The following is a 23003-nucleotide window of genomic DNA, read 5'->3' on the forward strand; positions in this document are numbered from 1 at the left end:
AATATTTGGCAAACACAATTGCAAAGAAAAGCTGATTGAAAATAAACGAAAGAAACGCGTCTGTAAAGGACACCGGTGACGTTTGTATCGAATGAATAACTGGTATATCGAGTCAGAATTTATCTTTGTCAAGGTTTCTTCAATGTGCCTTTCTCTCAAATTCTTTATTCTTCTTTCGGGTACGTAACTGGATGATGTGATTTGACGCTCCTAAGGAAAATTAATTTCGCTTCCAAATCAAAATTTCCTACGTTACATATATTATATATATAAATAAATAAAGTGAGAAAAATAGAACGAACGAATAACGAGAATCGTCTTGAAATAGTGTTAGCCGATCACGTACGGGATCCACAAATTTCATTGACAAAATCTTTGATATTCTAGTCGCCAAATTGTATACAAACGTTTACGAGACCTCCCGCTCTGTTTTTTTTTTTTTTTTTTTTTTTTTTGTTTTTTTTTTACACCCGCTTTAAAGCGTCGGTTTATTGCATCGTCATACCTTGACATAGTACGGACCGTCGCGGAGTCAAGATCAATTCGGAGATATTTGCAAGATGAACCGACAATTTTATCGCTCGTAGGTCCGACTTGTATTCCGATACAATTTTATATACATATTCTGTGCATTACAGTGCGTTATTCTCGGTCGTCCAACGAGAAATCATCGCTCGCGCGCATCACACGTATGTCGCATGCAGTGCTCAGCGGATCGCAGTGATACGAGTGATTGTCATCAAGGTGAAAAGTCTGACGTTTTTCGTCGCTTTATATATATAAATATATATATATTAATAATTGTATATATTTCATTCAATTAGACTTCTATCGACATTTGTGTAAATCGAGATAAACGTTGATAAAAGAATCTGTAGATATAAATGTAGTTGTAAATAATCTCTCTAATGAAATTTTCTGTAAAATAATGTTGCATAATGTTATTCACATTGATAGACAGCATGCGCAGAAATTTGCATAATATTAATGGTTTTTTCATAATAAACTGCTGAAACGCAGCTCTTGCCATACAGAAATATTTCCTGGTTATAACCTATCTGTAATTAAAATAGAGATGTGTGTAACTTTATTATAATAGAGTTGAGAAGGATATGAAGAAATATTGAAAGTGAAATATTTAAATATATATGTTGAATAATATTCTCTTAAAAAAAAAAAAAAAAAAAAAAAAAATTATAATTTGTGAAATTGCTGTATAATTTTTGCTTTAAGCAGTTTAAAAGTAGTAGTATAAAAATGTTTTACATAAAAATGTTCAAAAATATCTGTAGAGAGTATAATGTGGTAATAATATGTAAATTAATAATTAAATATTTTAATGATGTTTTTTTTAAGATGGCGATAAGCTTGTGAATGCTTGCTTTACTTTGCTGAAACACAATGTCAGAAGATAATATGCCGCATATCTCATACGGACTCGACAGTCATGGAAGAATAGTGCGTATAGAGTCAGGTATAACTAGAGCAAACATCAGACGTCTTCCAAGTATAGAAGAAGCCCTAAGGAGACTTAGTACAAATCTGAGAGTCGATAGACAACTAAGTGATTCCAGTAATGGTAATATATAGTTGAATAGGAATTCTATAGAATAATAAAATTTCTTGCGTACATAGAAGGAATTTGTAATTCATTTCAATCAAACTTATTGATTAATCAGCAATTCAATTCAACTGGGTTAGAATTGTTTATACAGAAAAATTTCCAACTATAAAATTCATTCTGCTTAATCTAGTCTTTCTTTTCTACAACAAAAAAATTATTCTCAAATATTAACAAAATGCAGATATTATTTATAAATCTAAATTATCAAGTAAATTAACTAGAGTTTAATTAAAGTAATTCATATTACTTTTTTCTTTTTTATAGCAGAAGTATCTGATCCTCAAGTAGCACGAATGGCATCATTGGAGGATGAAAGTTCTCAGAATGCATGGGATGATATAACAGATCAGGAAGTGTCTGCTGACATTACTGATGGAGCATCCTCTCCAAATCAGATCACATCTAGCGTGCCATCATTAACTCCGGAAGAAGAGTAAATTCATGTTATTATATTAACTGAAACAAAATCATTAAAAAATAATAGCACAGAGTGTATGTTTAACAATTCTGATTTAATCTTTTGACATATTTATACAATTTTATATATATCTTCCAAGTTTTTATTATTTTTCAAATTTACAATAAATTGCATGTTTGATTATTGTATTCAGTTGATGAATTATATTTTCATATTGATTTATAACATTAACCTCTTTATCTAGCAGGCGATACTGTTGGGTATGCTTTGCAACTGATGAAGATGATGCAACCGCAGCATGGGTTAAACCTTGTCATTGCAGAGGCACTACAAAGTGGGTTCATCAGGGTTGTATACAAAGATGGGTCGATGAAAAGCAGAAAGGTCATGCTGGGCATGCCGTAGCTTGCCCACAATGCAACACAGAATATATTATAGTTTATCCAAATATGGGTGAGTATATACAAGTCAATAATATGATTATAATAATTTAGGGATGTAAGGATCTGATTTATATCCTTTGTGCATATAGTGTATCGTACGTACAAATTAATTGCAGGTCCATTAGTGGTAGTGCTTGATACGATCGACGCAGTCATCTTCCGAGTATGTCCTTTTATTGCTGCTGGTATAGTTGTCGGATCCATATATTGGACAGCTGTGACTTACGGTGCAGTTACTGTAATGCAAGTAGTGGGCCACAAGGATGGCCTTACTATGATGGAACAAGCAGATCCTTTAGTCCTACTAGTTGGCTTACCAACTATTCCAATTATGTTAGTTTTGGGAAAAATGCTTCGGTGGGAGGATCAAGCTCTCAGTTTTTTAAGACGTCACGCGTCCAAGGTTCCTATTTTAAGGCATTTTCTACCGAGTAGGTTTGTATCATTTGTATTACTCTTAGTACAATTTGTACTTTATAGTAAAAAGAAGTTGCCTAAATTTGTTTTAAAATAACTTTTTCACTTTTGATATTAAATTAATATTTGTTGCATTTTTTAAATGATATATATTGTGAATAGCTTTATATATATAAAAGTTAATAATTATGAAATAAAAATTATGAAAGTCATTCCAAATTATCAAATTTATTGATATTGCAGTTATTCCGATGAGGATACAGGTATGCAATCTGAAGATATACCACCAATGAACGATCCAGTATCCGCAACGCGTGTTCTTTGTGGCGCGCTTTTATTACCAACTATCGCCAGCTTATGTGGAAGATTATTTTTTGAAAGCATAAACTCCAACTTTCAAAGAACATTGTTGGTATGTATTGTCTAAATTACAATATTGTGAGAATAATAGAATATTATTTGAATAATATACACAATATTTTTATATCATTAAAATTTAGTATTATTTCTTGTATATTATTTTTCTCTCTTTAATTTAAATTATTATTATAATCCACTAAGTTGTACAAATAGTTGTGTGTTATGTGTGGGTATATAATAATATATATTTTTCTATTTCTTAAAATCTAGGGTGGTGTAGCCTTTATAACAATAAAAGGCGCATTCAAGATTTATCATAAACAACAACAATACAAGAGACAATGTCAACGTCGTGTAATGGACTATACAGAGAGCAATGTAGCATTATACAGAAGGCAACAAGACCCCGAAAGTGATCGAAGTTAAGTAAAATCTCAACGAATATTCATATTAATTATTGTGCATACAATTTTTCAAATGTAAAGCAGCTTAACTTTTTATCAGCGTTTGAATATATAAAAAAATCTAGCAATTTTCTTCAATGTCATATATATATATATATATATACATACATATATATATATATATATATATATTTATAGTGATTATAATACAGATGTGGAATAACAGAGTTGTATATATATGTATGAGGATATATATAAAATAAGTACTGTATATGAATATTGTTTCATACACTGGTTGATTTAAGATTATATTTTCTAAAAGAAAAAAAAAGGTGAAGGATATTGTGTGGAATATGAATGACTTCTCCTTTAAATCAACATTTAAAGGGGGGATACTTTTTAATAATTATTAAACTGATAATCTATTCTGTAATCTTCCTTATATGATATATGAAAATTAAAATAATTATATTCTTTCCGCATAGAGAATGATCTTTAAGTAATTTCTTAGAGAGATTATTATTGGATTTTTCATATTATCATAAAATAGAAGATGCAAATCACGGGGAAAGAATTACTGTGACAAATTGCTATGACAAATATTTGTTATTTATAACTCTTTACTGTGACTCTTAGACTTGTGTATATATACATATGTATATGCTTGCAACATACATCACATTCATACATATATACAATACACATAAATAATATATATATATATCTATATACTTACACATATATAGATAATATTTATACTATATATACATACATATATATGCATAATATATATATCTATATATATAAGTCTACATTATTATTAAAAGTAAGACTTATAGGCTATATTTTGTAATCTAATTTCTCACATGTAAATGGTATTATTAAATAACTTGTAGCAAATATAAAAAAAATTATATATATATCTACTTTCAATGCACAGTGTTTACAACGTTACATCTTTAGCAAAATTTGTTTTATATGAATTTTATTTACATTTCTTTTTTAATAATGTTATGGATCAGAATATTCAAACATAATATTCGAGTATACGTATATATAATATATACATTCGAATTTATCCATTACCCAACATAAATAATAGTTCAATAATCATATAAAGATTGTCTAAATGGCTAATTAACTCGCTGATATGAATAGGAAACAAATATTTATCAAAATATTATCAAACGATAAGCATAGCACTTTTCTGTATGAAAATAGTACGTTACATTATATTATTTTACATTATTTTTAAGATAAAAATTTCCTTTATCCAGGTTATTTCTTATTTCAATATATAGACTATATTTTCGTGAAATAACAAAATTAACTGAATAATAGTGAGACAATCCAACAATTATATACCAACGTAAAAGTTTACTCGGAAATAAGATTTCAATATAATATCGATTTTAATTAAAACTTTGTTTAATTAACAATCTTCTGATTAAACTGAATATAAACATTTCAAAGTACAAGATGTTATAATGCAGACTATAAATCAATATATTTAGAACAATAATATTGAATATTATTAATACAATTGTAGAATTTTTAGGAAAATAAATTCTTAATACAGCAATTTTTTTACATCTTGTATAAATACATTTATTGAATACATTTTCCTATAGTATTTTCCTATGTAAAGCTGATAAATAACTAATTAAGTACAATTTTTCTAACAAATATTAAATTCGAGATAATAATGAATAATGTTACATATATTTTAAGTACTTCAGTTTTCCAAATTAAAGAAAAATATAAAAAAATATATTTTTTCCAGTCACAAAACTGCTTTTAAATCTTAAAAATAACACTGTATTAAAAGTAACAAATATAAACACATTCTTTTTATAAGTAATTAATGATTATATATAATGTTTTTAATATACAAATAATTTATTAATATTTAAATCGTAATTGTTTTATATGTTTTTTACACATATTTAAACTATATAATTTACCCGTTTTTTTCGTGACTTTTCTTTGTACTATATATCAAAAAGATATCTTTTTTTTTTTTTTAATTTATTAATAGAAATTTACTTTACAATATAATTTTTATTTGATCACTGATCCATATTCTTCAAAATTTAAAAACACAAAAGTATAAAAAATGTCTAATATATTTAAAAAGTATACTTTTTGTCAAAGTATATGAAATTTTTCTGTATAATGCTGTATATTGATGAAAATAAATAATACAGCTAGATCGATATTACATATATATATATATATGTAATGAAATGTATAGTCTCTAAAGTAATAGCTTAAATTGTATTAATTTTCCTATGCTTGGGTTAGAATTTTATTCCTCAACCTGAATAGAAACAATTAGTTTAATTATACAATTGAATGTCTGTATACTAAATTTTTTTATCGGTAAACTTTCTGTTCGTTATTTGAGTTGAATGCTTAAAATAAACTTTTTCACTTGCGTCATTGTTATCACTATGTATATATTCACATTTACCATATGACTACATTAGAGCAAAAAAGCATGCTATGATACAAGAAATGATATTTTCAATTTTGATATGAGTTTTTCATGTGATGTCAGATTAGAAAAAAAAAGTCAAGATTGCAAAAAAAATTTACAATAAGGACATTGTTTGGTCCCGACAAGCTCATGATACCAATGATTAGACTCTGTGTAATCTGTATGTCTGTACACATGTGTGTAACATACATAATTGCACACACATTAAATTTATAAGTGAAAAAGATTATTTGTTACAATAATCCTTCAATGGAGGTCCGATGTATTTTAGAGTCGAGGAATAAAAGTCTCGTGGACTTTCTATAACGGATAACTGTACCTCTTCAAATACATCTGCCGATTCTGTACATAACTTAGATTTAACAATCTTAAAAAATGTACATGGTCTTGGTCCTTTACCGAACTCGTCTACATCGTATGGTGGACTGAGTATATCTAAAAAAGCTGCGGGACCTTGTATACATTTGATCTCGTGCAGATTCTTTTCCGATGGTGTAAGAATACAAGCGGACGAATTACTGTTAAGGGATATCGATCGATGCTTGACCGCTGTAATCTCTTCATTCGATTTAATTACATGATCATTTTTTGTCCTCATACTATAGCTGTTTAATTCTACTATACCACTGATCACCTATTACACAAATGATACATATATTATAATTTATACATGTATAATATATATATAATTTATATACGTTTTAAGTGTTATACAGGGTGTCCCCAATTTAAATGGCAAAACTTGAGGAGCGTGTAGGGGACCAAAGACAAAAAGTCCTTTAGAGATTTGCTCGTTTTTGCTCTCCTACGTTACACGCTTCCAAAGTTTTGCCATTTAAATTGGGGACACCCTGTATACAACAATGCTTGCGTACAGCAAATGGCAATGTGTCTCCGTATATCTGATTAAATACTTGAAATGCATTTTACCTTTAACAAACCATGCATTCCAGGATGATCGTGCATAGGCAACGTGACTCCGTGTTTCAGTACGAAGATCGCGATTGTTATGTCCTTATTTTCGAATATGTCCATCACACACATAGGCGCCGACTGTCTGCCGACATAATCGAGGATATTTTTGTCGAGCTTCACATCCTCGGCGGTTATTTTGCTCATGAGACTCCACAATTTATCCAAGCTTTTCTGACAGGCCCGATCACCGAACGTTTTCATCGCCTGCTTCGCCAGAACCTCGATCGCCGATGCCATAATCATATATATGTCTTAATCACCCACTTCTCGAGCCTATCTTACCAAAGTATTATCCGGATAGACGAGTAATTATAAAGATTTTTTTATCCGGATATATACCTGGAAAACGTATCGCAATCCAGTACGTCGCGTTTTTTTTGACAAGACTACACAACCCTAACCTCAATTGCCATATGATATAACATTGATATCAAATATTGATTGATAAAAGATGAAAAAGCTTGATCGATTGAAAAACTTTGAAAGGACGCTACACGTTACATTATTATGTATAAACATTGCTTGTATAAAGTGTAAAAATGATATCCTGTCCAAGTAGATTCCTGCAGGTCGTGTGACAGAATGTGTTTAAATTGTAATCAATCGCGTATACTTAATATATTATATAATTTTCTTATCTATCATCTTATCTAAAGACCTTCAAGGGCCAATAATGTTTATAGCTAATAATTTTTATTAAAAAAAAAAACATGGTTTAACAATTTTTTTGACACAGGCATTGACCTAACACCTTCATTTAATAGTTTGCAGTTTGATATGTTTGGTGTACATTATTGGGTTTTCAAACTAATAGACATGATAAATCAATATGCAAATAGCAAAGAGATTCGAATAAATATGATCACTGCAAAATTAAAAAGCTGAGTATTCAAAACTTGAAAAAGGAAAATTCCCAGAAGCAAAACAAAATGTAATTATGTTGAAAATAATATACATATGTATTAATATAAATAAATAATTTAATTTTCAAATAAATCTAGTTTAATAACAAAATAAGTGTGTAATTCAACAACTGTGATTATTAAACTATTACTATAAAACTTATATAAATAACAGAGGATATATATAATTACAAATATTTAAGAAACTGACCTTATTTGATAATATTGGAAATTATGTAGTATCAAAAAGAATAAATTAAGTTTAAAATTGTCAAAATTCAATATATTTTATTTAAAATATATGTTATAAGAAAACAATTTTTTATATTCTTTGTTAAACCAGATATATTTGATTTTATCGTGAAAATGAAGAGACCATGAAATTTCTTTATTTTGTATTAAAAATAATATTTTTATTTATCAATTTTATTGACTGTTTATTATGCGAAAAATTGTCCAGGAGCCCGGCAAAATATCTCTATTCGGTAGCCAATCGCAGCGTCCAACAGACTTGTAGGACAAATGAAAATACCGCCTTAAGCGTTTTACCGCTTTAATGCGCAGGCGCATCTTGACGTATTTGAAATTCCATTCTCCAGCCAGTTTACTGTCAACGTCGTCGGCTCGGCCCGGTGGCGCTCGGCATCGTTCGACTCTGTCGGGTATGCTCGGCCACCTCGGGTAGTAGCGGCAGCGGTAGAGAGCAGAGGGCAGAGGCGGACTCGTCCACCGTCCACCGTGGTCCAGTCACCGAGTGAGAGAGCTAGGCTGGGGGCAGCGAGGTTGTACAGGCAGGGGCAGGAAAGATGGCTGCCGCGGCGAACGTTGCGCCGGAGAATCAGTACTTCTATGAGGATGTCGTCTATCGCGTCGACAAACGGGGCAACGTCATCTTCGGCATCGTCATGGAGAATGACGATCAGGACATGTCCGAGGAGAGCTCCGACAGCGAGGAGAGCCTACCGAAGCGCAAGAAGGGCGAGATACGCATGATCTGGCATCCGTCCGGCGTCGAGGAACTGGTCAACTGTAAGAAGGTACCGCGATCAATTATCTGCGTGTCGATTCAACCTGGAAGGATTCATCGATTCCCGCATCTCGTGCCTTTGTACTATTTGGCTTGTCAGTAGAAAAGGCGACGTCTTTCGTTGCGATTACGCTCGCGAGCGTTGGATTATATTGAAATCTCAGATCTGTTTTAACGACGTCTTGCACGATATTGTGCGTCGAGATTCTGACGAAGTTTCATTTCCAGGTTCACCTGGCCGATAGGACCCTCATGCCTGGAGACGTGGTACGCAGGATGATCAAAGGAAAGGACACACAGAGAGGTTACTGCAGAGACATAGAACTAACTGCGTGTGTGCAGGTCATTGGTACCAAGCAGGTACTCACAGATATCAAAAGCGAAGACCTAATCCCATTGCAGGTACATGGATGTGTACATATATCTCTGCTGATGTAGTCGGTATATATTAGTTGTACACTGAAACAAACAGTTGTCATTTGTAGGAATTTGCAACAGATATGGCAGTTTGCATGGACTCTTGGGTCGGTGGCATTAGAATGACACACTTTAAATTGTGGCTGGTAACGCCGGACGGATCGCATTGCGTTATAAATGAGATGGATTCTTGCGTTCTGGGACAATTGGAAGAGACGCGAGATAACGTAAGATCAAATGACTTACTATTCATGTAAGATTCTACAGATACAAATAGCAAATATCTTTTAGGACAATGATTTTCCGCACTCTACCGAGTTCTACCCTGGGCAGAGTTTATGGGGTCCTGTTCACTGTCTGGAAGATGCGCAGTGGATTCAGTGTACAAAGGAGATGAAGGCCAAGAGAAAATTGAAACCACAAAAGATAACGAAAGTGATTGTGGAAAAAGTGGAGACTGATTGGGTCGGCGTGCATTGGCAATGTCGAGCGTATTCAAAAGACGGTGCCTGGTCCGATCAGGCACAACCGAAATTCGTGGTCGAGGGTGAAGATCTGAAAAAGCTGAAACTGCTAAATGTATTTGAACCTTCAACGGTACAGGTCGGCGATCGCAATTTTTACATTATTAAGGGAAACGAAAACGTTATTACTCGCGAACAATGGCGAAAACAGCAAAGGGATATTTACCAAGTTCCTAAGCAGAGTCCGAAGAAGACGCGTCCGAATATTACGGTGACGAAATTGCTGGATGATAAGAAGAAGGAACAAAGAAAAGATAAAATACCCAATCAGCGATCGGTAGAAGAGAGCAATCAAAGTAATGGCGTTCACTCGCAGGATGTCATAAGTAATAATACTTTAATGCCGCCGCCTCTGAATCAACACCCTGAAAGTTCGGACGAGTGGGATACCGAAGATACCACGGGTTCGCAAAGTGACACCGCTTCGGTAATTATTTGTTTTTTTCTGTTTGTTTTTCTTCAGCTTTAAGAAGAACAGATCTAAGACAGAAATGATTGATGCGCTCTATAGGTCTCCAGTGGCTGCTCTAGCATGTCGTCAATGGGAAAGAAAAAGAAGGGTCCTGCATTGATGACGAAAGTGCTGAAGAAAAAGAAGTTACGAAAAGCGAAAAAGAAAGTACCGCCCGTTCCATTAATTCCTGGAACAAAGATAGTTGTAGAAACATTGTCCACTAATACAAAAGCTAATGTGGTGTGGCAAGATGGTTCAGTAGAATTTGGTATTGAACATTGACTATTGTATATTGATATTTATTAGTTGTATCTAAATTAAATTTATTTGAAATATATAATAAAGTATTTTACAATTAATATAATTTGTTTATAATATTATCGATATTATAGACAGATATTAAAGAAGATAAACAGTTTCAGTTATATTTCAGTTTTATGTATACACACACATATATAAAGTTTTGTAACATATGATACTAATGTCATATATTTTTTTTAGGCATACCATCAACACAATTATATCCAATTCATCATTTGGATGACAAGGAATTTTTCCCAGGTGACTTTGTCGTAGACCAAAAGGAAGAATCTAGAATGTATGGTGTTGTACAAAGTGTCGATCATCAAGGCCGTACTGCTAAGATAAAATGGTTCCGAACATATACTTCTAGTCAAAATCCAGAGTGAGTATTATATAAAGAAAAAATTTTTCTTTCCAACACCTTTTCTTATATGTTATCTCAAAACTTTCTGTTATCTTTGAATTTCTAGACGACTTTGTGCTATATAATTTAAAATAATTACAAATAAATGGGGGAGGTAAAAGGAAAATGGTAAAAATTTTTTTAATTTGTTTTACCTTCTTTATCTAGGCCGATCTTCCTGGAGGAACGCGAAGTGAGCGTTTACGATTTGAAGGACCATCCAGATTTCCAGTACAGACCAGGAACTCTGGTAATCCGAATAGCGAATTTCGAGGGTGAGGATGCTGGATGCACCGCCGGTCAAGTGTTGGACAATTATCCAGAGGGACGAGTGAAAGTATGGTGGGTCGACGGTCATATTAGTATGTGTTGGCCGCAAGATTTATACAAGGTCGGGGAATACGATAGTGATGAAGGGGAATTATGGGATGATGTTTCATCCGAATCATCATGGGAGACAGAATTGGAGGATTGCTTCATCGCCGATAATGACGGCACCGAACAGACAGAATTGGAGAACATAAAACCAAAGTTAGCAGCGCACATTGAGAAGGCCAGGATTGCAATGTCTAGATTGGAAGAGATCTTTACGCAAAATCCGTCATTGCAGACAACAGAAGTGATGAGAAAACTTTTAGAAGTATATAAAGATTGCCGTTATATGGACAAATTGATGGGTACTTCGTTCTTTCACGAATGTCACTTCCAAGGGCTCCTCGAGCGGGTGAGAGAACGTGGTAGAGCGAATGTCGCGCAACGTATGGCCGATCAAGTAACGAGACTTTTCACACCCAAGTCCGAATGTCCGGAAGAATTCTTAGATAAAGATAATTTAAAGAATTCAAGAAGCAGCGACGATCAGTGTGCAATTAGTGTACCAGAGAAGCAAGTCGCTACAATCATTAATAGATCAGAAATTGACAATACTATTAGTATCGAGAACAATACCAAAAAACAGGATGATGAGGAGCCGGTTAATCAATTATTTATACGTCCCAATCCCAATCCTGAGGATTCTGGATTGTATTCAGCAGAGAACTCAAAGAAGGAATCGGGATCGAGTGAGTCCAGTGGGGAATTCCTCATGAGCGAAGATGTTAATAATGTGCCAGAATGCTCGTCTACGTTGAGCAGCGCAAATTTGGCGGATAAGGTAGAAGCGAACAAGGTGAAAAAAGTGCCGACAAGTCTTGCGACTTCTCAAAATGTCGGAACGTCACACGTATGCGTGAAGCTGTGTAATCTGATAAAAGCGCAACTCGTATTGGCGCATGCTGAAGTGTCTAGGAGGTTCGGTTTAGGCAAAATGTCGTTGTCGGATGCGGAGAAAACTTCCCCGCGAAAAAAACAGAAGGGCGAGGAAGAGGAGGAACGCGTGGAGACGATGACGGATCCATCGGAGTGTCCCATCGAAATTCCACCGCCGGTTTATACCGAGGGCGAAGGCTTCTCTATAGAGGAAACCGCGCCCGATAGTCACAAATTCAAGCTGACCATGTTTCAGCCTACCGATCCGAGCAACTTCTTCAGAACTGTCTCCAAAGAGTTGAAGTTGCTAAAAAGCTCACTTCCGCCGGGTGTGTGGGTAAAGGGATTCGAGGACCGTATAGATCTGTATTCCGTAATGTTCCGCGGTCCTGAGAAAACGCCCTACGAGGACGGCCTCTTCCTCTTTGACTTCCAATTATCGGCCGATTATCCGGCCGCGCCGCCTCTCTGTCATTACATTTCCTACTGTAGCGATCGGTTGAATCCCAATCTTTACGAAGATGGGAAGGTGTGCGTGAGCTTGCTGGGTACCTGGTCCGGTCGCGGTACGGAAGTATGGACGAGCTCATCGACCCTGTTGCAAGTGATTGTCTCGATACAGGGTTTAATCCTCGTGAGTGAACCGTACTTTAACGAAGCCGGTTTCGAGAAGCAGAAGGGCTCGCAACAGGGACGCGAAAATTCGAGAATGTATAACGAAATGGTGGTGCTGAAGCTGGTGCAGGCTCAAACCAAATTGCTGTTACACCCGCCACCTGTATTCAAGGACATTATCATCGCGCATTTCAAGAAACATGCTCAGAAACTGTTGCAGAGACTGGAACTGTGGATGGAGATATCCGAGCAGCATAACAATCAGCATCCGTTATCTCCTGTTACTCCTACTACTTTTAAAGAAATTGCTGATATTGGTATATAATGAATATATCCTTTTTTATAATACTTTTTATACTATACTTTATATAATTCTTTCTTTCTCTCTACTGTTATAGATGAAAAAGTATTACCCGAATTTCCGCTCATCCCGGCATCGCGCGGTTTCTGTATAACTCTCTGCAAGACTTTGGCAACATTTAAAGAGGTGCTCGTTAAAGAAAAGATAATACAAAGGCCAAGAGGATGGCAGAGCAATGAAAATATTATGGAGTTAAGGAATAATACTGCGAATCAGTGCCAAGAAATGTCCAACTCGAGTAACAGTAAAGTAGCAGAATGTAATGAGAGTAGTAGCGGCATGAGCAATACACAGGAAAGTAACAAAAAACTAACATTAAATGGCAATCAATCTACTACTAAGGAAGTGACGTCATCTTCCGCAACGAATACCCTTGCGGCGGCGCCGAGCGAAACGAAAAAGAGTTTCTTAAGCCAAAACACCAGCTAGCCACAAGGTAAAAGTAAGCATAAATCGAAACGCTTAGCTCGGTTAAATTATTATACGACTGTTCGGTAATATATATATTTTAATATATATATAATATATATATTTCAGTAATTTATCGTATACGGAATTTTAATCACACAAATGTACGCTGACACGCAACATACATGCGATATACCTATCGATAATATTTAATAACGACGCGATAATTTTTAATAGAAATAAACTGCAGCAGTTGTTGCTAAAGATAATTGTTCTAAGAGTACGAATAGAGAGAGAGCATAAGTAATAGGGTGATTATAATGGCATGAATAAACAAAATTTTGCGGCTCACCTACACACACACATACACACACACACACAAACACACACACACACACACACACACACACACACACACACACACACAATACACATGCACGGAAACTTTGTACATGTACTATCGAGGCGAATTGTAAAATTATCGCGTTAATTCGACATCGAAGTAAAATGGAAAAAAAAAACAAGACCTATATAAAGCTCCTCTTGCATTTAGTTCCATATACTTTTAAGTATAAAGGTATTACGTTGCCTGTGACAAGTATAAGAAATTAGCTGAAACCTTTCTGATAAGGAAGTAAATAATATAGCGCAGAAAGAAAGAGACATAAACAGAATTTGCCATTCTGTAAAACAAATATGGAGAAGAAAATAAGGCGAGAGATAAAGACCAGTAGCAATACGCCGAACTAACGAGGAAAAAACGTTGCAATAGAAAATCTTAAAAGATAATAATAATAGCGTGTTAATTCTACGTAGCACATTTTCATGATTGCACTTTCAGTAATGTGTGATTATTGTCGAAATCGTAAATCGATTATTCCCGTCGAATCATATGTATCTTGGAATTACTATGCCATCCAAGTAGAGTGTTGGACCATTATAAGACAGATACTTGTAATCAATCTCTAACGAAGAATCTCACGTGGACGAATTGTCCCGGAAATTTTACCCCGGCGACTGGTCGAGAGTAAAGCTTGAGCTTTGAAAGATCTTTCTTATAACGGGCCAACATTATACTATTAATATTCTCAAGTGAAACTATAAAGAGTGACTTTAATCGCAGACGTGTAGAGGGAAAATAGTTTAGGAAAAAAAAAAAAACATCCATATCTAGATGAAATCTTTACGACGACTATGTCCAGTGTATATGGATTTTCTTAGCACATAGCTTGTAAAGTATAGAAATTTAGAAAAAAATGCATTATCCTTGCTATATCCTTGCGATAATTCAATCTTTCGTTGAAGATAAATCTTCCTTTTTCATTCCTACAATTTTGCGAGATACAACATGTTGCGAAAGAGGACTGATTTGAATACATTTACTCGAGTTCTGTTATAATGATTGTTACTATCATTATTATTTAGTTGGTTAATGATTAAAGTGCAAAGGATGTATACAGTATTATTCATTTATTTTATTCAAGAATTCCTGTAAGGTATCTAGGATCAGGAAGTTATTTTTTACGTAAAATTATGTTTATTCCAATGCACATATAAGGTGATAACAGGATAAAAAGCATAAGAAAAAAAAGGTTTTCAAATCAATTTAATAATGAAGAATTATGAAGATGCTGTGGAGTGATATTTAAATATTCATTAGTAGTTGTTTTCTTCTTTGTTATCTTTCTCTCGTCATCCTTCAGACATAGAAAAAATATGTATATCGAAAAATCATCATCATTCAATTGACTAACTTACAAAAAGCGTCCGTATTTTCTGTATGTCGGTCGATTTTTTTCTCTCGTTTAGTAAAGGATAAAAAAATTCTTAAAGAGATTTATGGTGTTAATGAACGAGTTGCTAGAAAAGAGATGGAAGTGTTTTCGAGAAGAGTATGCGATTCTTGTTAGCAAGTGTAAATGATGAGTATGCTAATAGAGGCGGAGAAAAAATAAGGCGCATTGTAAAACCGCCGAAATGTTTGGGATGCCTTGTATATGTGCCAGCTATATTTACATTGATTATAACAATTATATTGGTGTGAGTCGCGTATTGGAAAATTTATTTCGCGCATTGCACTTTTTCAAAAGGGAAGAAAAATAAAGAGAAAAGGAACGCCCAAAAGAGGAGCCGCCTGAATGTGCGATTTGCAAATAATTACGAGCGTAAAAAAAAAAAAAAGAAAACATGAAGGTAAAAAAAAAAAAAAAAAAAAAAAAACAGGAAAAAAGCACATATTCTAGTCTAACATCAAGTTATGTACGGCAGATTATTTTTATTTAACTTTTTATTTATAATTTTTATTTTTAATTCGTTCGAGACTGTTCTTCCTGTCTTCGTTCTGTCACACATTGTCTCTTAAGCTCCTTCCTATAGGAAATTATTATATGTAAGATTGTTATATTTTATTATTTAAGATTCATCTCTTTCGGCGTTACAAATCATCGTTTTGACACCTGTAAAGTTTTGTTTGAAGGCATTCGTTGAGGTCATTCCCCCTCTCAATTGCCTTTTCTATCCATTGTACTACGTTGGCATCAATCAAATCGAAATTACAATTTGGTAGTAATTTGCTACATATGTAATTCAGTTACCTTAATTCGGCTCAATAAAAAATCATTATAGGAATAATGGACATGAAAATGTCCCGCATCTTTTTGTCAACATTACACCTTTGAACATCCTTAATCCTGCTACTTCGGAGACATTTATCTTGATACATGTACAACAATTATATGCAATTATTTTTATTCAAGTTTTATTCCAATATTAATGTACCCAATAAGCGCTAGATATTCCTGAATATTCCATTCGTATTCCAAAAATTCTGTATATCCTGAAATAGTAAAGAAATGTTCTCTCCCATAGAACGTTCAAATAAGTGTGAAATATTCAGAATATTCTATGGACATTACCTGTATAAGTATGTAATAAGGAACATTCAGTGTAAATTTGGATATATGTATGGAACATAAAAAATGAAATAAAAAATAGAATAAAATAGTATACAAAATGATCAGAATATTTTGCGTTTATTTGAATATTTTATGTATATTCTTTAAATATTCCGGAATGTTTTGGAATATTCTTGGAATGTTAATTTTGAATTTTATAAATATTTTATAAATATTTCACAGAAATATCTAGCGCTTGGGCACATATATACATAATGACAATTGAAAATTCGTAATCCTAGTCGAACATTCTACATTCGTGCAACGTTCGAGCGTAGAAATGATGATAATATATATATATACGTGTAAAAAAATATATCTCACTATCTCGAAATAGATAAGCTGTACACTCAGTTATCCGTATCTCTTATCGAAGGTGTGATTCAGTACGCATTACGTAGACACTGCAGTGTAGTTAGTTGCCAAAGCAATTTGCTGTCCCACCTTTTTTTTTTCACTGTGTGTGTATTGATATTTTCCAAAAAAATGTATTCAAAAAAGTTTATGTGCTACTTAGCTATCGGTTTGCGTAAGTAAAAACATCTTAATATAAAAGAAACAATGACAATAAATTATTCCTAATCGATAAAAGATGTCTCGCTTTTACGTCTCCTTGTATCATAAAAACTGTCATTGATTGATAAAAAATAATTAATATTTTATTAAAAGAGTAATGACGATTATATGGTTAAATAATAATTATTTTTCAAATATTAAATTATTATTTTCGCATACATTCTTTATCAGCACAGAATATTGAAATATGTTTTAATACTCTATATGGATTTCTTAAACATCTCTTTTGAACATGTGTGCTGTTAGGGCTTATTTTAATAACTCTTACGTTGCACGTGTGTGATATAGCATATAAATTACAATATAGATTAAAAAAAATAAAAAAATTAAAGAAAATTTTTTTTAAATTAAAAAAAATAAATTGCAAATCTTTTTTCTCGAACAACATCAACAGTTCTGATGGGCATATTCCTGGAAGAAGTTGAAGCAAGGCGCAAAATTTTGAGGGGCCGAAAGACAATAACCAGACGTTATTACAGTGAGTCGATAATAGTAAATTAATGAAGTAAAGTGTGTGAAGTGGCACGAGAATTAAGATTTAAATGTTGGTTAAATCATTTTTTTTTAGGAGGTACAGCTATACCTGCTTGGGCCATAGTTGTTTTGACAGGTTTTGGCATGTTACTGCTCGGCGGTGGTCTTTATGCGTTATTGCAAAAATTCGTGGTCGACGCTGCTGACACCGGAGAGACTCACACCTATCAACCCGCGTTGCAGCTCGAAAGTTGAATTAATTTGCGACGACAGAATCTGTCGAAAGAAAAAAAATCTTTTATCCTTTATTTACATTATAAATTTATGTAACGTAGAATTTTATAAATATTTTTTTTGTAAAATGACATTTTTACTTTATTATGTTTGAGATAATTATTTTCTCATTTGTTTGAATTATTAGATATATAAAAGTGTTTAAGATACTATACACATTGTCCATGTTTATATATTAATGTCCATTATTTGTGAAATGTTTATTATACATGTTCATATTACATCTTCAAAACGCGAGTGAAATTAAGCTTAGGCTGATCGATATTACATATCAACGTTTCCAGTGAGCATTTTGATCGCTTATACACGAATATCTATCTATTCATTGTTTATTAACTAATAGGTGTTCATTTTCAGGCTATATTTAAATTGTTCAAATTCACATCCTATATATTACATATTACATATAAATATTATAAACGGTATTGAAAAAGAAAAGTCTACTTACAATTAGAATTCTCTATATGGAGAAAATTTTACAGAGTACAAATTACATTCCCTTTTACAACATTTTATTGTAAGGATGAAATATAACGAGATCTTAAGATATTTATTATTATAAAAATTGTAAATTATGCATTTGTTTTATTATTTCTTACCGATTATACATTTGTGTTTGTGCATCAAAATATTCGAATAATTCCAATTACTCTTTTATAAAATATAATAACTATACAATATTATTGAATACAAAAATATCACGCGCATGATTTTTTCTTATATGTTAGCATATGTTCCACGAATTACCAAAAAATTATATTTACTATTTTTATTATAATAATATATTTCTCATAATAATATATTTTCTCCATAATATGGTAATTTATCGGGATGCAAGTATGATGCGACTACAACGTATTATAAATTTTCATCTTGTAGGTGGTTTATTGTGTTTTTTAACAACTAATCATGTTATTGAATTTAATAAACGTACATACCTGAAAAAAGTTGGTACCTGCGATGGATCTTGGATTCTGCATCTATGCAGACGCTGCATTTGTTACATATTCTTCTTTAATGTCCTCGAAAATATTTGTTTTCGCTCATTAATTCATTCGGTTCATCATGTGATCATATTAAATAAAAAAGCACCTGAGAGATATTATTACAATTGTATAAATCTTTAAATTATAATTTAGCGATTTATGATTGTTTCGGATTTCAGTGAAATTTACTTTGGTCATAGGTCAGCTGTCAGCCGACCATCGATAAAGGTCGTGAATTTGTACTAGTGTTTGATGCGCTCATTATATAATATTTTTGACGCCCACGCCAAGGTCAATGCTGGCGCGTGGCACGATTAATTTTTTATCACCCAACTGCATTCCATTCCCGTCGCCTGATCGATCATCAAGACGTCCACATATATTGTGTATTCCCAGAAGGCCTATTCATTGGAAAGACCAGTAGCGAAATCCTCTACTAGATTGAACGTCCTCGTTTGTCCAAAGCTCTTTCACTTGTGAAATTATCCCTTCGCCTCACTAACGCATAAATCTTCGAATCTATAAGTATAAACTGCTGCGACTCTGATAATTAATTAGTGCAGAATTAGAAATAAAAAAGATAATGAAAATTACGAAAAATTATGTAAGAAATGATTCCTTTAAATAATCTGAAAATTTTTATATAATTATAGAGATCTCATATTTCTAAAATTAAATATACATATAAATTTATAATTGAGTTATATGCATATTATTAATATCAAAATAAATTCTCTTTCAGATATTAAGATAACTTTTCAGATCGCGATCATTAATAGCGAGATATTTAATATTTGCGATTTATTCTAAAATAATTTGAGAAAAAATTGTTTTTGTGTAAAAAAATTAAATATAAATATATAAATATATGCTTGCGTATCCTTCCTATTTAACAACTCTTTAAACACCATCTTCGTATCATTTGTTATTTCAAACACAAAATTATTGATTTTCGATAAAACGTTAACTAACAATATGGTGTTAAATTTTTACAAACTAAAAAATTAAATTTTTATTTTTTTCTTTTCGTAAAATTAATTCTACTTCTTAAAGTTTCTAATCATCTAGCAATTTAATAAAACATGCTTGTATCGATATAAAAGGAGTCTGCAAAATCTACAATATACGGAGATATGAGAATGGTCTCTCCAGATAGTGTGGTATTTTGACATGTTCGGTCATAATAGTAATAGTGGTAGAAGTTGTAGAACATTTTGGTAAGTGTTATCAGACGATAGAACGGTGCTTAGCCTGTCACCTTTTGTCTAAACTAAATTATTCAATACAACAACGCTCGATGATGGTGAACCAGACATTCAGGTCTCGAGCGATCTTTACTATCGTGTCAAACTCGATATTACGATGTATCCATCAAAAATAATAATATAGTCTGCAAGATATATATTAATAATCCTTAAATATATTTCTGTTATTGTATTGAATATATTAATATAACATTAAACTATTTTCCTCTATTTTTTCTCTATATATTTATCTAAAAAAATAGACGGGCAAGATTTCTATTATATAAATATGCATAAAACAGATTTCTAATATATTTTTAAAAAATGACGTTTATATCTATTATTATTTCTTTTTAAGATGGCATTATGTCTATTTTATGGCTATTAATGTCTTTTTTATTTTTATAATCTTAATTGTATATATATTTTATAATTATTTTTCAACAGCACAAGGATTTAATATTTAATTAATAGATTGTTAACGTTGACTGAAAAACGATATTTTCTTTCTTCAATCGATGACAAGTTTGTGATAGATCCAACGAAGAGCAATTTTGCGATTAATCTCGTTATATCCGTTATATGATGCTGAACGGCACAAAGAGACGTCTTTCTAAACCTTGATTAAAATTTTGGAGATGATAATCTTTAAATATTTTTTTACTACTTTATATATGCATAGTTAAAAATGTATCCCCAAAAAATATCTAAGAAAACTTTCTTTACTTAAAATTTTGAACAAAAACCTAGATCAGGAAGAATTGTGAGGAAATTTTTTTTACAAGATTTGAGACACTTTATATTACTTTTCTTGCGCTGCTTCCCTAATATTGACTTTTCAGATTTGCATGATTATGCAATGACATGCATAGAGTAAGAAAATAAGCTTTCTCACTCTACATACAATGCTATTAAACGATAGGAACGTAAAATAGAATAAATGATACAAGAATTCGATTGTAATGCGGAATTTGCTTTTCAATTCAAATTTAAAAAAAAATTTTTAAAAGTATACTTCAAGTTTGCAGACGAAGATGAGCTCGGCCAAACAAAATTCTATGTAACTTTCTGATTGTGAGCTAATACCTGCATGTGTAATATGTTTATCGTAAATGCTTAAGAAAAGTATAAATATATTTTAAAAAATTTTCAATTAAACTCATCATCGTATTTTTTACTATTTAGTTATAACAAACGTTGCGCACGCACCATTTTCTAAACTTCTTTCGCAGAGTCTTTCTGTATAAGATTTTGTGTGAAATATTGCAATGAACTATTGTATATTGTACGCGTATTTTTGTATCAAATTATTATCAGGGATGGGAAAGTTACTTTTAAAAAGTAACTACACAGAAAAAAAGAATATTCTTATTTTGACAATATTTTTAGTTTCAAAATGTAAATAACACATGTTCAAATCGAAGATTATAATTTTCTTAGTGTTAAAATAATTATTTTATTCTTGAAATGACAATTGTAATATTGAAAGGAGATTATAATATTGTTGAAATTTAATATTTTTAAATTCTTCTAAGAAGATTATAAATTTTTGCGTATATATGAAACGTACCATGAACGTGTTCATATGAGTATATATAAGTTTTGATTTGAAACTTACTTTTTTCTGTGTAGTTACCATTATTCGTTACTTATTATCAAAAGTAACTAGTTATCGTTATCATTACTTAAAAAGTAACTACTTACTTTTTCCGTTACTTTTTTAATGTTAAAACAAGATGAAAATTATTATCAAAATATCAATAATTTTTTAAAAATATTTTATTTTAAATTTGTAAAACCATAAATAATAAGAAAATAATTTTAAAACACTCAAAGTATAAATAAAAAAAATTTGGTTTGCATAAAATATATAATTATAGTCAAATACACGATATTTTTTGTACTTTCATAATTATTACAAAGATGTTAGCGTGTTCTAAATATGGACCTAAATGTATATTTGTTGATAATTAAAAATTAAATATACGAAAATAAAAAATATAATATGTCATAAATAAGTTCCATATATAAAAAGTAACTGTAGTAAATTCGTTACCGTTATTAAAAAAATGTAACTACATTACCGCTACAGTTACAGAAAAAAAATATAGTAACGCCGTTATCACTTTGTTACCAAAAAAAAGTAACTGTTACGGAAACGGCGTTACAAGCAACGCGTTACTTTCCAACCCTGATATTATTAATATTTTCTTGTTTTTATCGCGAATTTTCAATAGTTTTCGCCAAGTATCGCACAGATGTTTATATGTGATGGTAAAACAATGAACGTGTGAATGAAATAATGATACCACAAAGTCATGTATATAGGTTTCAACTATGTACTATTATTTTTAATTCAATCATTGTCCCGTCGTCTAAGTCGGGATAAGTACATAAAAATCTTTTAAAACCTCGAGAATTTTGGACTCTGAAGTTTTAGCAGCGCTCATTTGCCGACTTTGCATGGCATCCTTCTTTGTCTCTTATTTTATTTTATTTATTTATTTTTTTTTTAATTATTTTTTTTATATATGAAAACGTCACACGCGTGACGGCCGCCCATCACGGACGCAATTCATGCGTCGCGAACAGATCATTGTCAACCGGTCATTATCTGTCATCCGCTCGCTTGACGATTACATCTCGACAGACAGATAATTGAATTAATTTGC

General features: G+C 32.0%; 5 protein-coding genes across 13 annotated transcripts in view; 3 read left to right on the forward strand and 2 right to left on the reverse strand.

The window, feature by feature from the left end:
• Nucleotides 1-22: 22 nt before the first annotated feature.
• Nucleotides 23-4456, forward strand: LOC140662744 (E3 ubiquitin-protein ligase MARCHF5). 6 transcript variants are annotated; one of them, XM_072886357.1, is made up of 8 exons: nt 23-179; nt 639-744; nt 1357-1579; nt 1889-2057; nt 2290-2495; nt 2602-2920; nt 3146-3314; nt 3533-4456. In XM_072886357.1, the coding sequence occupies exons 3-8, from the start codon at nt 1402-1404 to the stop codon at nt 3686-3688; spliced, it is 1197 nt and encodes a 398-aa protein (XP_072742458.1). In that variant the 5' UTR covers nt 23-179; nt 639-744; nt 1357-1401; the 3' UTR covers nt 3689-4456. The 6 variants fall into 6 exon arrangements, with proteins under 6 accessions (XP_072742458.1, XP_072742457.1, XP_072742452.1 ...); XM_072886356.1 differs by having other exon boundaries at nt 1892-2057; nt 2287-2495; nt 3533-4454; XM_072886351.1 differs by having other exon boundaries at nt 2287-2495; nt 3533-4420.
• Nucleotides 4457-5769: 1313 nt separating this feature from the next.
• Nucleotides 5770-7950, reverse strand: LOC140662921 (2-aminoethanethiol dioxygenase). 2 transcript variants are annotated; one of them, XM_072886636.1, is made up of 3 exons: nt 7097-7950; nt 6486-6800; nt 5780-5986 (listed from the first exon to the last, which is right to left on the reverse strand). In XM_072886636.1, exons 1-3 carry the CDS (start codon nt 7382-7384, stop codon nt 5975-5977), a joined length of 615 nt encoding a protein of 204 aa, XP_072742737.1. In that variant the 5' UTR covers nt 7385-7950; the 3' UTR covers nt 5780-5974. The 2 variants fall into 2 exon arrangements, with proteins under 2 accessions (XP_072742736.1, XP_072742737.1); XM_072886635.1 differs by having other exon boundaries at nt 5770-6800; nt 7097-7949.
• Nucleotides 7951-8682: 732 nt separating this feature from the next.
• Nucleotides 8683-16434, forward strand: LOC140675224 ((E3-independent) E2 ubiquitin-conjugating enzyme UBE2O). The gene is made up of 8 exons (XM_072909453.1): nt 8683-9080; nt 9299-9472; nt 9556-9714; nt 9779-10438; nt 10523-10733; nt 10967-11150; nt 11340-13351; nt 13433-16434. Exons 1-8 carry the CDS (start codon nt 8850-8852, stop codon nt 13822-13824), a joined length of 4023 nt encoding a protein of 1340 aa, XP_072765554.1. The 5' UTR covers nt 8683-8849; the 3' UTR covers nt 13825-16434.
• Nucleotides 16435-16974: 540 nt separating this feature from the next.
• Hoka (hoka) lies at nt 16975-18255 on the forward strand. Its single transcript, XM_072909651.1, has 3 exons — nt 16975-17286; nt 17728-17811; nt 17902-18255. The coding sequence occupies exons 1-3, from the start codon at nt 17244-17246 to the stop codon at nt 18060-18062; spliced, it is 288 nt and encodes a 95-aa protein (XP_072765752.1). The 5' UTR covers nt 16975-17243; the 3' UTR covers nt 18063-18255.
• Nucleotides 17962-23003, reverse strand: part of Pmca (plasma membrane calcium-transporting ATPase 3) — a 95645-nt gene continuing 90603 nt past the window's right edge. Inside the window, exons 14-15 of one of the 3 annotated variants that reach the window (XR_012048359.1) lie at nt 19040-19619; nt 17962-18083 (exon numbers count right to left, since the gene is read on the reverse strand). Coding sequence is in view for 1 of the 3 variants with exons in the window: in XM_072909603.1 (XP_072765704.1) it covers nt 19524-19619 (96 nt within the window). In the remaining 2 variants the exon portion in view is untranslated. Of the gene's footprint in view, nt 18084-18941; nt 19620-23003 lie in introns of those variants that run through there. The other 2 variants (XR_012048357.1, XM_072909603.1) reach the window with 2 other exon arrangements.

Source organism: Anoplolepis gracilipes, chromosome 2, assembly GCF_047496725.1.
Source record: "Anoplolepis gracilipes chromosome 2, ASM4749672v1, whole genome shotgun sequence".
In the NCBI taxonomy this organism is placed as follows: Eukaryota; Metazoa; Arthropoda; class Insecta; order Hymenoptera; family Formicidae; genus Anoplolepis; species Anoplolepis gracilipes.

What these genes read in the sequence shown, in the direction of transcription:
- LOC140675224 (XM_072909453.1), top strand. Translation starts at nt 8,850, where the DNA reads ATGGCTGCCGCGGCGAACGTTGCGCCGGAGAATCAGTACTTCTATGAG. An exon ending in AAGACCTAATCCCATTGCAG is followed by an intron (nt 9,473 to 9,555) that starts GTACATGGATGT and finishes TGTCATTTGTAG; the next exon opens with GAATTTGCAACAGATATGGC. An exon ending in AGATGGTTCAGTAGAATTTG is followed by an intron (nt 10,734 to 10,966) that starts GTATTGAACATT and finishes TATTTTTTTTAG; the next exon opens with GCATACCATCAACACAATTA.
- LOC140662921 (XM_072886635.1), bottom strand. Translation starts at nt 7,384, where the DNA reads ATGATTATGGCATCGGCGATCGAGGTTCTGGCGAAGCAGGCGATGAAA. An exon ending in GAATGCATGGTTTGTTAAAG is followed by an intron (nt 6,801 to 7,096) that starts GTAAAATGCATT and finishes TTTGTGTAATAG; the next exon opens with GTGATCAGTGGTATAGTAGA.
- Hoka (XM_072909651.1), top strand. Translation starts at nt 17,244, where the DNA reads ATGTATTCAAAAAAGTTTATGTGCTACTTAGCTATCGGTTTGC. An exon ending in CTACTTAGCTATCGGTTTGC is followed by an intron (nt 17,287 to 17,727) that starts GTAAGTAAAAAC and finishes CAACATCAACAG; the next exon opens with TTCTGATGGGCATATTCCTG. An exon ending in AATAACCAGACGTTATTACA is followed by an intron (nt 17,812 to 17,901) that starts GTGAGTCGATAA and finishes ATTTTTTTTTAG; the next exon opens with GAGGTACAGCTATACCTGCT.
- LOC140662744 (XM_072886351.1), top strand. Translation starts at nt 1,402, where the DNA reads ATGTCAGAAGATAATATGCCGCATATCTCATACGGACTCGACAGTCAT. An exon ending in TCATTAACTCCGGAAGAAGA is followed by an intron (nt 2,058 to 2,286) that starts GTAAATTCATGT and finishes CTCTTTATCTAG; the next exon opens with CAGGCGATACTGTTGGGTAT. An exon ending in AGGCATTTTCTACCGAGTAG is followed by an intron (nt 2,921 to 3,145) that starts GTTTGTATCATT and finishes TTGATATTGCAG; the next exon opens with TTATTCCGATGAGGATACAG.